Source organism: Alligator mississippiensis, chromosome 4, assembly GCF_030867095.1.
Source record: "Alligator mississippiensis isolate rAllMis1 chromosome 4, rAllMis1, whole genome shotgun sequence".
Lineage (NCBI taxonomy): Eukaryota > Metazoa > Chordata > Crocodylia > Alligatoridae > Alligator > Alligator mississippiensis.
Window position 1 is genome coordinate 92,631,108 of NC_081827.1, and position 15,033 is coordinate 92,646,140.

Genomic DNA, 15,033 nt, shown 5'->3' on the forward strand with positions numbered 1-15,033 from the left:
TAACTAAAGCTTGTTGAATGAGCTTTAGTTAAAACACCCCTGCCTCCATTTAGTTAAAGTGTCCCTGCCACGGGGACGCTGATACACGAGATGCTGAAGGCTGCTGGAGCTCAGTAATTACCATGCTCCAGCAGACTCAATTAATCGAGTCTGCTCATGTATAGGCACCTTAAGTCTATAGGCCCCTAAGCCGATCAGGCTGCCAAGCACAGGTAATGCTGATAAAGGATGGTCATGGTAAGAAAAAAAACATGAAAAACTCGGTACAGCCAATGCTACTTAATAACAGTATGTTAGTTCCTTGGTGCTTTGTTGCTTCTAAACATCTTTTGCTATTTATAGGGAGTATCTGAATTGCATGGTAAAGAAAAAGGTTCCAAGGGAAAGTGTTGCTGGAAAGCAGCTGTTGCTCTTATCAGGTGTTGCAACAAATGGGTATTGACTGTACTTGTGTTGCTGCTACTGCAACACAGCCAGTGCATTGTAACAGAGATTTTAGTCCTTTGCTGCAGCAATATATCACTGACTTATTTACCTTATTAATTATGCAAAGCGAATACATGTATATTTACGTAATGCATTTGGAAGCTTTCTCCTTGCATAAGAGTCCTGTTTTAAGTAAGTAGAGGGAAGATTTTCAGAGAGACAAATGTGTAGTAACTTCCCTAAACTGTCGTTCAGTGTTTTTTGAAAATTTCACTCTGGAATTGTTCGTATGCTTCAGTTCTAAATGTTCGTAGCTCATGCTTGGAACTAAAGGAGTGCTAAGGATAAATGTCAATTGACATTATCTATCTAAATCTTTTTTCAGAGTTCTGCCCCTGCACCCAGCTCTCAGCAAGTGAAAGCACACCAGATGTCAGCAACACCTGATCAGAATGATGCAATTGTAAAATTGTTCAATGATTTTGATGTTAAGGAAACTTCGCATCATTTAGTAATTTCCCATTTGGACCTGCATATATGTGATGATATTCAATCTAAAGAAAGAGGTAACAACACTTTTCTTAAATCATATTTCTGTATCCCAAAAATTATTCTAGGAAAAGTTTTAATAATACTCATTAGTATTAGTGTTGTCTGTCTTTCTCACAAGTGCATTATGTCCCTGTATCTTTGGATTTATCCAGAGTTACCTAACAACAATTAAAGTTTAATAACTTGGCTTTTATTTGCTTTAGAATAAGTTTTATATGTAGCATTCATTATGTAATTAAAAACTGCAAGTAGTCATTGCAATACTTTTCTTTCTATGTTCTTTGAACTGCTTTTCTTCCTTCCCCTCACCAGTATTTTCCTTTATTGAAGAGCTAATTGGGTTATTATATATGTGGTGGCAACATTACACTGTTTCTCTGGCTTGGGTTTCTTCAGTTCTACACATTTTATGGCATTCTGTATAGAATGTGAATAATTTAGAAAGATAGAAAAGAGGTGCAGTTCTGTTTTCATCATTGACCTAAAGATTTCAGGAAATAGCACAAAATCTGTAGCCTGAAGAAGGTTTCTGAGGAAGAGTAATTTTCCTAATTTTCCTATGGTTTAAACAAAGAGGCAGCTGAAGTGCCTGCCTTAATTAGAAATAATGACAAATAATTATTTTCATACCGCCTAGGTTGACCAGAATAGAATGACATACCCGTGTATATTTGAAGGGTAATTTCGCTATTCCTTGTATGTATAGCAGGCTTCTTTAATTTCTTTTATTAGTCTCAATGTCCAGTAAGTATAAAGTCAGGTTTTCCCTGAGTAGGGGAGATAGGGCAACCTGTAGCAACACATTTACCATCTAAGTGTATTGGCTACCCCATCTCCTCTCAGTCGTTTAGTCCAGTATTCATTCTTATAAAGTTCTTAATGGCATCTTTTTTATCGTTTTTGATCCAATATTGTTGACTGTGGTAATTCAGTGTAGTGAAGAAAGTCAGAACAGAGATGTTTTGGAAAAGCTTCCTTGGCTGAAGTAGTGTCTGGTAAATGAAGTAAGGAATCATTTTTTGCTTGCGTTATGCTGACAACTTGGCCTATTAATTTTGAATGACTCGGGCATACCTTCCAAATAACATAATAGTTCCACTTCAGAGAAATGATGGTAGTGTAGGAGTATCTTGGATATGAATAATTATGCTCACAATTTCAGAACTTTAGGCAAGTAAGTATCATTGATATGACTAACTTTAGCCATGTAGGGTGTGTACACATGTACTAAGGTGACTTAAGTTAAGCCACATCAGAGTGTACACACACATAGCTCATTGAAAAGGTGGCAGACGTCTTGTGAGCCACATCAACTTAACTAGTGTGACTCAAGATAATACACTTCCAAGGTGTATTCACTTGTGCTGCATTTATGTTGACTCTGCTCCACATAGGTATGTATGTTCTGACAGCTTAAAAAAGTTAAGTTGCCTTAACTGTTACAAAGTTAGTATATGTGTGTGCACCCCTAAGTAGCATTTTGGGATACTTATGCAGGTTTAATATCCTGATCCTCCTGCGCAACTCACCCTGTCCTTGGAAGAGAGCTGCTTCTGTTGCACAGACTCAGTAGAGATCCTGCTCCTCTAGCAGGGTCCATAAACTCTGTTTAACTCCTGTTAGTCACTGAGAAAAACACAATTTACAATGGGAGGGAGAGAGGAGGAGGGTCTTTTCCACCATCTAATCAATTAGTCTAGTGTTTGGGACTCTTGCCCAGGGAATGAGATCAGTTTCTAGGGCCCCATGCTCCCCTCACTCAGAAGAGCTTTGAACCTTGCATTTGCCAGCAAAGTGTCCTAATTACTAATGGACTAGCCATTGCCAAGAGCACATTTCACCCTCCTGTTGAAACTGGCTCATTGGGCAGCCAAGAGGAGGTACATGGAGTCAAGAAGGATACAGCTCAGTGAGCTATATGCACTGCTCTGGAAGGGACAACGTCTGGGTTTTGGCCCACACCAGCATCCCTGCATTTTGCTCATAGTGCATAAAATAGACAGACAGTACTTGGATAGAACCCAGGTCCCTTTCCACTGTAAAGTAGTGCCCATCTAACTGAGCTCTCGCTCCTTTTGGCTTGCTTTTTCTGGCCCTACACACTTTTCTCTGTTTTGCTGCTTAGTAAGTCAGCTAATCTACAATAGGAGTGGAAAGCGCTCTTGGCAATACCTAGTCCAGGCATACGCAACTTTTGGCACACTTGCCAGAACGTGGGATGTGAAGGCATTTTGCTTGGCACATGCACCTCAGGGCAGATGACATGGGAGCCGTAAGGGACCTTATCCTTGTTGTGGCAGCATAGCCCTGGCCTCTTCCCCACCATGTGCCTCGAGGCATGTGTGCACTGCACCTGCCTCCAGTAACAAGCTGGGCCAAGGCTTCACAGACCCTGGTGCAGCTACTTTCAGCTTCCCTGCCATCTACTGCAAGGAGCCTAGGCTTGGTGGTGGGCAGCAGGGGGCTGCCCAGAACTTGGGCTGGCTGTGGCAGGCAGCCAAGAGGCTACAAGTGGTTGCATCAGGGTCTGCAGAGCCCTGGCCCAGCTTGTTGATGGTGGTGGGTGCACACATGCCTCTGAGCAGACGGTGAGGAAGGGGCCAGTGTTGCACTGCCGCAACAAGGACCAGGCCCCTGGCACCTCCCTTGTTGTCGTCCCTTGGCGTGCCAACATCTTACAAGTAAAGGTTGCATGTCTTTGGCACTCTGCCCAAAAATGTTGTTGACCCCTGATCTAGTCTGTGACTTAGTAGCTAGAACACTTTGCTGGGATGTAGGAGATATATAAAGCCCTTCTGGGTGATAGGGGCCCTGTTCCTGGGCCTTCCAGTCCATGGGCAAGTTCCTTAAGCACTAAGCTATTTGGCTAAAAGGTGGGAGAGCCCTTTTCTACTGCTCCTAGTTGTATAGGGTTTTTTTGGGTGGGTTTTTTTTTAATTTTGCATGAAGTTCTGTGCCTTCCTGGCATGGAGAAGGATCTAAAATCTGTGTATGTAGCCCAGGATGTTGTTTGTCCATCTAAAGGTGGAGGTTGATGTAGGCTAATGCGAGTAGTTAGCTTTTCAGTTGCAATAAATATTAGCATTCAGTAGAGGTGCACTGATATCAGTCTGTATCGTATCAGTACTGATTAAAAGGAAAATTGACACTATCAGCAAGCAGCTTTTTTTGGCCAGTGTAGCTGATAATGTCACTAATAAATGCTGCATGCATGCGGGCAGCCGGCAATGCAGCCCAGCAGCTTGGAGAGTAGTGTCTGGCCAGTAAGGCTATGCTGGGGGAAAGGGTGTTGGGGGGCAGAGATAGAGGCCCCCATGGTGAGGGAGGGAGTGGGGCTGGAGCAGAGGCAGACACTGCCCAGCTGGGTTAGGGCAGGGCGCAGGGTGGAGCTGTGGGTGTCTCATCCAGCGGGCATGGGGGTGGAGAGAGGGTGCAGCTCCTCACTGTTGCACACATTCCAGGGGGGGATGTGCCCCCAGGATTTGTGCACGGGGTGAGAGCGGGTTCCCCACTGTGGGCTTAGTGCCCCTTCCTAGTAGGGGGACTGGGCCTCTACCCGTTGTGAAGAGGCTGGCACAGCCCCCAGCCCTGAGCCTGCAGTGGGCAGCCTGCCCTCTACCTGTGCACAGATTTAAGGTGCACATGCCCCCAGTGCCTCCTCTGGAGGCATTGGCAGTGGTGGGAGCCACCCCTCTCTCCACTCACCTGCACCCCCCCAGAAAAGCAGCTCATGGCTCCGTCCTGCGTCCTACCCCAGCCCCACTCTCTCTCACTCACAGTGGGGACCTTGATTTGTCCCTCCTGTCTCCCAGCGCCCCTTCTCTGCCACACACTTACTGACTGGACACTGCTCTCCAAGCTGCCAGGCTGCATATCGGCTATTGGATAGGTATTAGCAGATATGGCTGGTTAATAATTGACCATTGGTATTGGCCAAAAATATCTTTATCAGTGCACCACTAGCATGCAGTTTGTACATCCCAGTGGTATTGCAGTGTAGGTCTGCAGTTGTCAGGCTGATCTGCAGAGACCACTACTGTTTAATTAGTACCTAACTCTTTCAGAATTTGAAGAGATCTTCAGCAGATGATTGCAAGATTATGAGGAGAGATGCTGGACAGAGGGAATTTCTTAAGAATTCATGAAATTAATTAACTTGAGTCATTTAATCTGTGGCGGTGGTTTTTCAACTGCTAAATATTGCCTTCTTTTACAGCCTCAAACAGGCGTATTACTGGAGGTGCGATGCAGCTTTCCTTTAGTCAGTTAACTGTGGACTACTATCCTTTTCACAAAGCAGGTATGAGATTTGTTTAAAAATATATTAATACATTTAATTTTAAATGCAAAAGGCTTGGGCCATAATATTTATATATACCAGTATTTAACTACAGTGTCCACAAATAAGTGTTTTTGACTGACGATGAAACGCTTAGAATTCAACCTACTTAGAATTCAACTACTTTCTCTAAACTAGCTATTTTAAAGCTTAACTGAATTACTTTCTGCTAAATCATCAAAAAAAAGTGTAAACAGGTTTTGACATGTCAGTAATTGTTATGAAATACTCTAATCCATTTATCATGCAGGATTTTAGTTTATTAACTTTCATAGATTTCATAGACATTAGGGCTGGAAGGGACCTCGGAAGATCATCGAGTCCAGCCCCCCGCCCAAAGGGCAGGAAGTCAGCTGGGGTCATAGGATCCCAGCAAGATAAGCATCCAGTTTCATCTTGAAGGTGTTCAATGAAGGCGCTTGAACAACCTCCGGTGGCAGGCTGTTCCAGACCTTGGGGGCTCGGAGGCTCGGACAGTAAAGAAATTCTTCCTTATGTCCAGCCTGAAACGATCTTGTAGTAGTTTGTGACCATTCGACCTCGTCATCCCTTGGGGCGCTCTGGTGAACAAACGTTCCCCCAGATACTGGTGGTCACCCCTGATAAACTTGTAGGTGGCCATCAGATCACCCCTGAGCCTGCGCTTTTCCAGGCTAAAGAGCCCCAGGGCTCTCAGCCTGTCATCGTAGGGTCTGCTTCCCTGACCTCTGATCATGCGCATGGCTCTTCTCTGGACTCTCTCAAGCTTCTCCACATCCTTTTTGAATTGTGGAGCCCAAAACTGGACGCAGTACTCCAGTTGCGGCCTCACTAAGGCCGAGTACAGGGGGAGAATGACGTCCTGGGATTTGCTTGAGAAGCATCTATGGATGCAAGCCAGCGTTTTGGTCGCTTTACTAGCCGCAGCATCGCACTGCAGGCTCATGTTCATCTTGTGGTCAATGATGACCCCCAAGTCTCTTTCTTCCATAGTGCTAGCCAATATAGCACTGCCGAGCCTATAAGGATGCTGCAGGTTTTTCTTCCCAAGGTGGAGAACCTTGCATTTATCGGTGTTGAACACCATCAGATTCTCGTCCGCCCACTTGCTGAGCCTGTCCAGGTCAGCCTGGATCACCCGCCTGTCTTCTGGTGTGGATGCTTTGCCCCAAAGTTTGGTGTCATCTGCGAACTTGGCCAGTCCGCTTCTGACTCCAGTGTCCACATCATTAATGAAGATGTTGAACAGTATGGGTCCAAGGACAGAGCCCTGGGGGACCCCACTGGTCACAGGACACCATGATGAGTGACTTCCATCAATTACTACCCTCTGGGTCTGACCCCGGAGCCAGTTTTCCAGCCAGTGGATCATGGAGGACCCAAGGCGACAATTGGCCAGTTTCTCCAAGAGACGATCATGGGAAACCAGATCAAAGGCTTTTTTGAAGTCAAGATATATGACATCAATCTCATCTCCCTTGTCCAGGTGATAGGTCACCTGGTCGTAGAAGGAAATGAGATTGGTCAAGCAAGACCTATCCGCAACAAACCCGTGCTGGCTATCCCTTAAGATGTTGGCGTCGACCAGTCCATTAAGGATGGCCTCCTTAATAAACTTTTCTAAGATCTTCCCTGGGATAGAAGTCGGGGTGATGGGCCTATAGTTAGCCGGATCCACTTTCCTCCCTTTCTTGAAGATAGGCACCACGTTGGCCTTCTTCCAGTCTTTGGGCAGTACACCAGAGCGCCAAGAGTTTTCAAAGATCCGCGCTAGAGGCTGGGCTATGATGCTCGCCAGCTCCTTGAGTACCCTGGGGTGAAGATTGTCAGGGCCGGCTGACTTGAAGGTATCCAGCTTCTCAAGATGTTCCTTCACAAAGTCAGCATTAATGGAGGGCAGGGGATCACCCTCACCCGGACTTCCCGGCCCTGTAGCGGGCATGGGCGTCCCATGGGGCTGATGAAAGACTGACGCAAAGTACCTATTTAATAGGTTGGCTTTTTCCTGGGTGTCAGTTGTCAGTTGCCCCATCTGGTTCAGCAGGGGTCCAACGTTGCCCACCCTCGGGGTGCGGCGCGTGCCCATCCGTGTCATGCCTCTGGTAGGCTGGCTACGGCTGGGGCTGTCTACCCTGGGGGGTGCGCAGGCAGGGTCCGGCGCCCTCCCGTGCGAACTCCGCGCTAACTCATGTGCCGGCAGAGAAGCGCGCCTGTTTGCGCAGCCTGTTCGCGTGGCTCCCTGGGGGGCTGGGCGAAGTAGGGGCCTGGGCAGGGCTTGACCTGGCCCGGCTCCACTCAGCCGCCGCCTCCCACACGCACACTAAGGGGTTAGCCCCCTCTCTTCACGGGCCCCGCTTACCCCGGCTGTGCTGGGGGTCGGCGGGGGGCTCCGCGGCTGCTGGAGGGTTTCTGGGGGGCTTCAGGGGAGCGGGGGCGCAGCGAGCTATTACCCGCGCGTCTCCCGCCGCTTCCGAGCCTAACTGCACTTACTGTACCCTTCCTCAAATTTCCATCTGCTAGTCTAGAAACTGTCAAATTTTTATTGATTTCACATCTTAATCAAATGGGGTGCTAATATTATTTTGTATTAATATTGTATTATGTATTATTATGTATTAATATTCCTTCATATTAAGGAGGGAATTAAATTTAAGTTCCTGTTAGTAAATTCTATGCTTTCTTGCAGATTGCTTCTAGTTATATCTTTCAGGAAGACACTCCCCCACCCAAATAATCTTTGTTTTCGATAATAGTTGCTAAAATTTGGCAGAATGTTACAGCGCTCAAGTTTCAAATTAGATGCAACATAATATACTGTTTACTTGAACAAAAGATGACCATGATCATAAACAACCCCCCCAATAATTAGATTCTATATATGGAAATAGAATAAATTTGTTATCATTTTCCAGATATAGAACAGAATCTATTTATTGGAGGTTTACCTTGAATATGTCACCCTTCTACCGCTACAGCAGGGAAAATAAATCTGGGGGGTCAGGTAGCAACTTTGCATTTTGCTTCCCCCCCACAACTTGAAAAATTATCAAGGCTCACATTTGTGAGAGCCCGGCAGGACAAATTATGCTGAGGGGAAACCAGCATGGGTTTGTGGCGGGCAGATCGTGCCTGACCAACCTAGTCTCTTTCTATGACCAGGTTACGAAACGCCTGGACACAGGAGGAGGGGTGGATGTCGTATACTTAGACTTCAGGAAGGCCTTCGATACGGTATCCCACCCCATACTGGTGAACAAGTTAAGAGGCTGTGATGTGGATGACTGCACGGTCCGGTGGGTGGCGAATTGGCTAGAGGGTCGCACCCAAAGAGTCGTGGTAGATGGGTCGGTCTCGACCTGGAAGGGTGTGGGCAGTGGGGTCCCACAGGGTTCGGTCCTTGGACCGATACTCTTTAATGTCTTCATCAGCGACTTGGATGTGGGAGTGAAATGTACTCTGTCCAAGTTTGCAGATGACACAAAGCTATGGGGAGAAGTGGACACGCCGGAGGGCAGGGAACAGCTGCAGGCAGACCTGGATAGGCTGGACAAGTGGGCAGAAAACAACAGGATGCAGTTCAACAAGGAGAAATGCAAAGTGCTGCACCTAGGGAGGAAAAATGTCCAGCACACCTACAGCCTAGGGAATGACCTGCTGGGTGGCACAGAGGTGGAAAGGAATCTTGGAGTCCTAGTGGACTCCAAGTTGAACATGAGCCGGCAGTGTGACGAAGCCATCAGAAAAGCCAATGGCACTTTATCGTGCATCAGCAGATGCATGACAAATAGGTCCAGGGAGGTGATACTTCCCCTCTATCGGGCGTTGGTCAGACCGCAGTTGGAGTACTGCGTGCAATTCTGGGCGCCACACTTCAAGAAGGATGCGGATAACCTGGAGAGGGTACAGCGAAGGGCAACTCGTATGGTCAAGGGCCTGCAGACCAAGCCCTACGAGGAGAGACTAGAGAAACTGGACCTTTTCAGCCTCCACAAGAGAAGGTTGAGAGGCGACCTTGTAGCTGCCTATAAGTTCATCACGGGGGCACAGAAGGGAATTGGTGAGGATTTATTCACCAAGGCGCCCCCGGGGGTTACAAGAAATAATGGCCACAAGCTAGCAGAGAGCAGATTTAGACTGGACATTAGGAAGAACTTTTTCACAGTTCGAGTGGCCAAGGTCTGGAACGGGCTCCCAAGGGAGGTGGTGCTCTCCCCTACCCTGGGGGTCTTCAAGAGGAGGTTAGACGAGTATCTAGCTGGGGTCATCTAGACCCAGCACTCTTTCCTGCTTATGCAGGGGGTCGGACTTGATGATCTATTGAGGTCCCTTCCGACCCTAACATCTATGAATCTATGAAACTTTGTCCCCTGGCAGCTCCTTCTCCCTTTCCTTACTATCAGATCCTGCTCTTGCTGAGCACATAGAAGTCAGGAGCAAATTTAAAAACAATTGCCTTGAAATTAAACATAGCTTTAGCAATTTGCATATAGCACCCATGCACTTAGTTTAGCCAGGTTCAATGCATGTACTCTTTTTGTGAAATTCCTGCATTTTTTAGTACAGGTGCTCTATAAACACACTTTTGAGCAGTACTGTGACACCTACTTATATGTAGTACAAACTATGCATAATACTGAAAGCCAAAGGCTGTAATTTACCATGTAGTTCATTGAGCTGGGTTGCAGTAGAGTTAACAGCTTTTCAGGCCATGGTGACCCACAGCTCAGCACTGCTTAGTATGTGTGTGTGTACTCCAGATACCCTCCCCTCCCCACTCCCTCTCCCCAAAGGATCCATGTGCACACTTGTGACTGGAACCAGGTGTTCTTGTTGCAAGTCCTGGGATGCTCCAAAAATATATATGCAGATGAGGCACAGGACAACCTGGTCTGGTTTCACTTCATGGAGGGTGGGGCCATGCTAATCATATGTGCCAGGGTAAGAGAAAGGTCAACAGAGGGATTCTGAGTGAACTGTATGCAATGTCATAGCTCACCATAACGTGTAAGAAGGTGGTAAGGGGAACTGCCCTTAATGGGCACTACCATATGTCTTATTCAGACAGGCTGTATATATCTAGCTTTACATCAGCTTCTGTCAGCTCAGACCAAGCATAGTCTATGCTTACCTGGCAAGGGAAACACTGTGGTGGTCTTAGCTGCATGGGGGAAGACTGCTCTCCTGAAATGGGTGATAATACCTGCCAAGGGGATGAATAATAGACCGCTGAGATAATGAATAGTAAACCTCACACTTAGTTGCTGGAGTGGGAAGGTCTTGCCTTTAAGCCTACTTTATGGAAATGGGGAGACTCTTTCCTGGCTTGCCCTCAGCTGTAAGGCCCCAGAGGCAAGTAAAACTCTGGGGCATCTGACCCCCAAGCCTCTGGGCTTGGGCCTGCAAACAGGATTCCCACCAAAGGTTTTGGAAATGTCTGAAGCCCCAGAGGGGAGTGGAGGATGTTTGTCAGTAGTAGGGCCACTTATGGTTCTGGACTGACTCTTGGATTTGGAATTTGTTTTGGCTAATTTGGGTTGGAATATAGAAAATTTAATTAAAAAAAAAAATACTGGCAGGGGAAATACCATGAATCACCATGGTGGTTTTTCCCAGGGACAGGGGATAACCAGCATGGAGGTGGTAACTGCTGAGGTAATGTATAGTTACCCGCCCATGTTCATTTCCTGTGGGAAGATCTTGGATTTACAACTGCTTTATGGAAATGGGAGACTCCTTCCTAGCTTGCTCCTGTGGCTGTAGGGCCAAGGGCAAGTGAAATTCGGGGGCATCTGAACCTCAAGCCTTCGTGCCAGATATGGTTCTTCAATGACTCACAGATTTGGAATTGATTTGGCCGATCTGACTTGGAACTCAAAAAATGTCACTTAAAAAAAAATAGCCCATTTTTTTGTGTAGTGGAGGGTGCACCCTTGTTTGGTTGTGGACAGGGCTCCCTATGAGAGCCTCATAGCTAGCTTTGGCCAGTTTCCAGTGGGAGGATCTCAGCTACACACTGACTTTATGGAAATGGGAGATTCCTCCGTAGCTTGCTCCTTCAGCTGTATGGCTGAGGGCAAGAGAAACTCGGAAGTCTTCACATACGATGCCTGCCAAAAGATTTGGAAATATCTGAAGCCCCAGGCTGAAAAGTTTGAGGTGGAGGATACTTGCTAGTAGTAGGGCCACATATGGTTCTTGAACAATTCAAAAGATTTGGAACTATTTTGGCTAATTTCACCTGGGACAAATTTTCCTAAAAAAAAAACAAAAAACAAACAAAAAAAAATCGCCCTTTTTATTTTTTTTTTTTTAAGGGCCACACATACAAACAAAGAAAAGGTTCCTATCAGCATGTTTGCCCAATGTGAGCCACGTGTTTTATAGTCATGCCACTCAGTGTTGGCTGCATTTAATCAACTTCATAGTTGGTTTCCATTGCTGTAGTTTAATGATAGACAATAGGTTTAATGAGCTTTCATTGTATGTGACTAAGATGAGGGGACTTTTTTCCCCATGCTCAGGCAGGGGAACTTTGTTTTGCATTTGAGTAAGTATGGTAATAGAATTTCTTACCAAAGAAAGAAATGTTCTTGGTCTTTGAACATCCACACAGATTGTTTTCTTTTGAATAAGTGTTGGAGCTTTGCTTTTGCCTGAGTGTTCTCCTGCTCCTTATAACTAAGGATATAGGAAAGGCTGGCTATATCCTGCACAGTGTCCTGATTTAGTTTAATTAAGAACAATATTAGTCTTGTGTATATAGAAGTTGACTTGGTACTGGAAGTACCTATCCAAAATCTAATGGTTGACTCTGATATTGGCTTTCAAGATCTGACAATCCTGCAACAAACTATATCTAACAGTTAGGGTCACTTCCAGTGTCTGCTGTACCTGGGTAAGATCCCTAGTCCCACACTGTTTTTGCTTACAAGTTCAAGAGAACTTGTAAGACAAGGAAGGTCTAGAAGGTAAAGATCTTTCTCTCAGAAAGATCGAGGCAAGCAGTATCTGATCCAGATAGATGCTCACAGAAGCTTTAGGTACTGGACCCATGTCTTCCAGGCAGTGCCCCAACAAAAGTCTCATGTAAACTTTTAATTGACCACACTGCTGATGCTACCAATTAAAGGATGCAAAAACCACCACTCTTCACAGAACATGGACAGCCTTTACAAAGGTGCAGTCCTTTTCCACACTTAAAGTAGTCTCATTCCACTGTGTAAGTACAAAATGCAAGCCAACATAAGTGATTTTGTCTAGATACATGGATCTCATTGCTGTGATACCTGTTGGGAGACTGCATCTCTGACACAGAGAATACTGCTCCTGTGCTTCTTTATCATCTGTACCAGCACTAGATGCTGTGGCACAAAGTGCTGCTTCAGTTTGTAAATAGTGTTCAGTTCCAGAGGCAGGCAGCCATGCATGTTTGCTATTGTTGTTATATGGATTTTGTGTGACACCAGTATTACTCGCCTCTTATGAGAAGCTGCAAGAGGTCATCACAAAAGTTTCTCAGTACTAATTCATAAGACATTAAAGGGTGCATTAATCTTTCTCTTCATTTGTTGGAGGCATATGCCACAGCCTCTTCTGCTACCATGGGAACTTATTAGAGCCAAGGGGAAAAATCCTGAGGTGTGAGGAGATGAGTGTCACAGGGAGTGCATTCCATCAGATCTCCAGCAATATGCCTTCCTGTCTAATCCGTATAAACCATGTCCCCTCCCAATAGGGAGTGAATGCTTATTTCAGGCAATATCCCCACTGTGTTCTCCAGAGCCAGGTACTCCTTACGGAAGAGACAAATGCAACCTAACCTCCTTACTAATACAACCATGTGGAGGAAGAGAGAGAACAAATTAAGGGTGATCATTCTCTGAAAGGGCATCGTCATTTTCCCGGAATGACCTAGTCAATCCATCATCCATTAGTTTTCATAGTAGAACTAAAGGTTCAACTTCATTGATAAAATCCTGAAAGAGCTTTTAGCAAAACTGAACGTGTCATGTCAGAGGGCCAGTTTGAAACTTGAACAGTGCTTAAGTGGCATTTAAGGTTTCTGATGTAGTGGCCAAGTTAATGGCTGTGCCTATGAGAGGGTTCTATCAGAATTCCTTGTGACTCCCAAGCCAAGGTCTTTTGGGGCTGAATATCTTGGCCTCAAACCAAAAATTCCTGAGAGTACTACAGACAAGGGCTGCAGTTGCAATATTACCTTCTGTAGTGGTCCTCAATGCTGGAAGAAGAATTTCAAGGAGAGCAACTCTTTTCTTTATCTTTGGCTGCCATACAACCTAGGGCTTCAGGTGAAAATCAGTTTCAATAGGTAGGTCAAGTATTTGCATCCTTCTCCCAGCTTCCGTTCTCCATGACAACTGCCTGTTTCATTTCTTGAGTACTTGGTCTTGGGATGAGCTCTGCTCAGTGAGTTATCAGGATCATTTACAAGGGGTATCTTGTCCCAGTTTCAGGGCCTTCTGATTCCTGGGTCTCTTCTGGGAAACATATCCTGAGAAGCTGTTGAAGTACTTGGTGAATCCTTTGTTCAACTAGAAGCTGTGGAGAAAGTGCCTCCTGCTATCAGGATGAAGGGTTTAGTTCCACTGCTACTTAACTGAAAAAAGAGAGGGGATTGGAAGATCATCAACATTTTCCTTGTCTGTTGTCAAATTCCAGATGGTGGCCCTTTCCTGTAACATTTCCTCACTGGATCCTGTGGATTTGTTTGTGATTCTTGAGCACCAAGGATCCAGATCAATAACAAACACTGAAATGTCTTGGTAGAAATGCTCCCATCAATACAGTCTTGTATTTTCACCCTGTCCACTACCTTTGAATAGTCATCAAAGTTAGCTGTGGTGACTGCATAGATAAGAAGGCAAGAAATCCATAAAATCCTCTTCTTGGGCAGTAAGGGTGCAAGGGACTGGTGCACGGAAAATCATCACCTCCCAGTAGGTGATAAAGTTTACTTGGCAACAACTTCTTAGTGCACTTTGGTTCAAGATCAGCAGTGACCAACGCACACTGATTCTGATTCAAAGCAATAGGATTCATCTGGATAGTGTTAGATTCCAGTTTGTCCAGTATACCTACTTTCCTAGTGAAATATCAGTCTATGCAAGGCTATTAGTCAATTACAGACTAATACTAGGAGACCAGTGGAGATGTGTGTAAAGTTCCTGAGTAACATGTTAGCATGTTGCACAGCATACCAGATATCATTTGCAGCCTTTACAAAGGTGAATGATGTCAGGGTTTCTGCAGACAAACCCAGCATGGTTCAGGAGATCATGGTTCCGTGGGAATTCCTGCCTTCATTAGATTGGCAGATGGATTCAACCTAAGTGTGTAGCAGAGTAAATTTTTTGGTAATCTTATGCAGACTATGACTTGAATTACAGGAGCCTTCATTCAGGGTTAGGTGCATACCCTTGTTAGCTGAAAGTTTAAGGAAAATGGTCCCTTAAGGAAGCCAGGCCTTTTGTAGTCATGAATTCAAAGCTGTCATACTGGTGTGCAAAGCATTTTTCCTGTTGACAGGTCTGAAGCATTACTGAATGCTTGGGGACAACACCAGGGAAATTTTGTATCAACAAGCATATTAAGAACAGCTACCCTACCAGAAAGTACATGTGGTGCATCCATCAGCATGCTAGTCAATAATGTTTCACCTCTTTAGCCTGCAGAGTACTTTGGACTACCTTGAAGGAGACATGTCAAGGAACCACAAG

At 45.5% G+C, this 15,033-nt stretch overlaps 1 protein-coding gene across 5 annotated transcripts in view; it reads left to right on the plus strand.

Moving 5' to 3' along the window:
• The window catches only part of BLTP3B (bridge-like lipid transfer protein family member 3B), an 81,832-nt gene that overhangs the window by 38,556 nt on the left and 28,243 nt on the right, over positions 1-15,033 (plus strand). For all 5 annotated transcript variants that reach the window (XM_019480872.2, XM_059726320.1, XM_019480874.2 and 2 more), the window contains 2 exons: positions 812-992; positions 5,195-5,278. In XM_019480872.2, the coding sequence (XP_019336417.1) occupies positions 812-992; positions 5,195-5,278 (265 nt within the window). The remainder of the gene's footprint in view (positions 1-811; positions 993-5,194; positions 5,279-15,033) is intronic.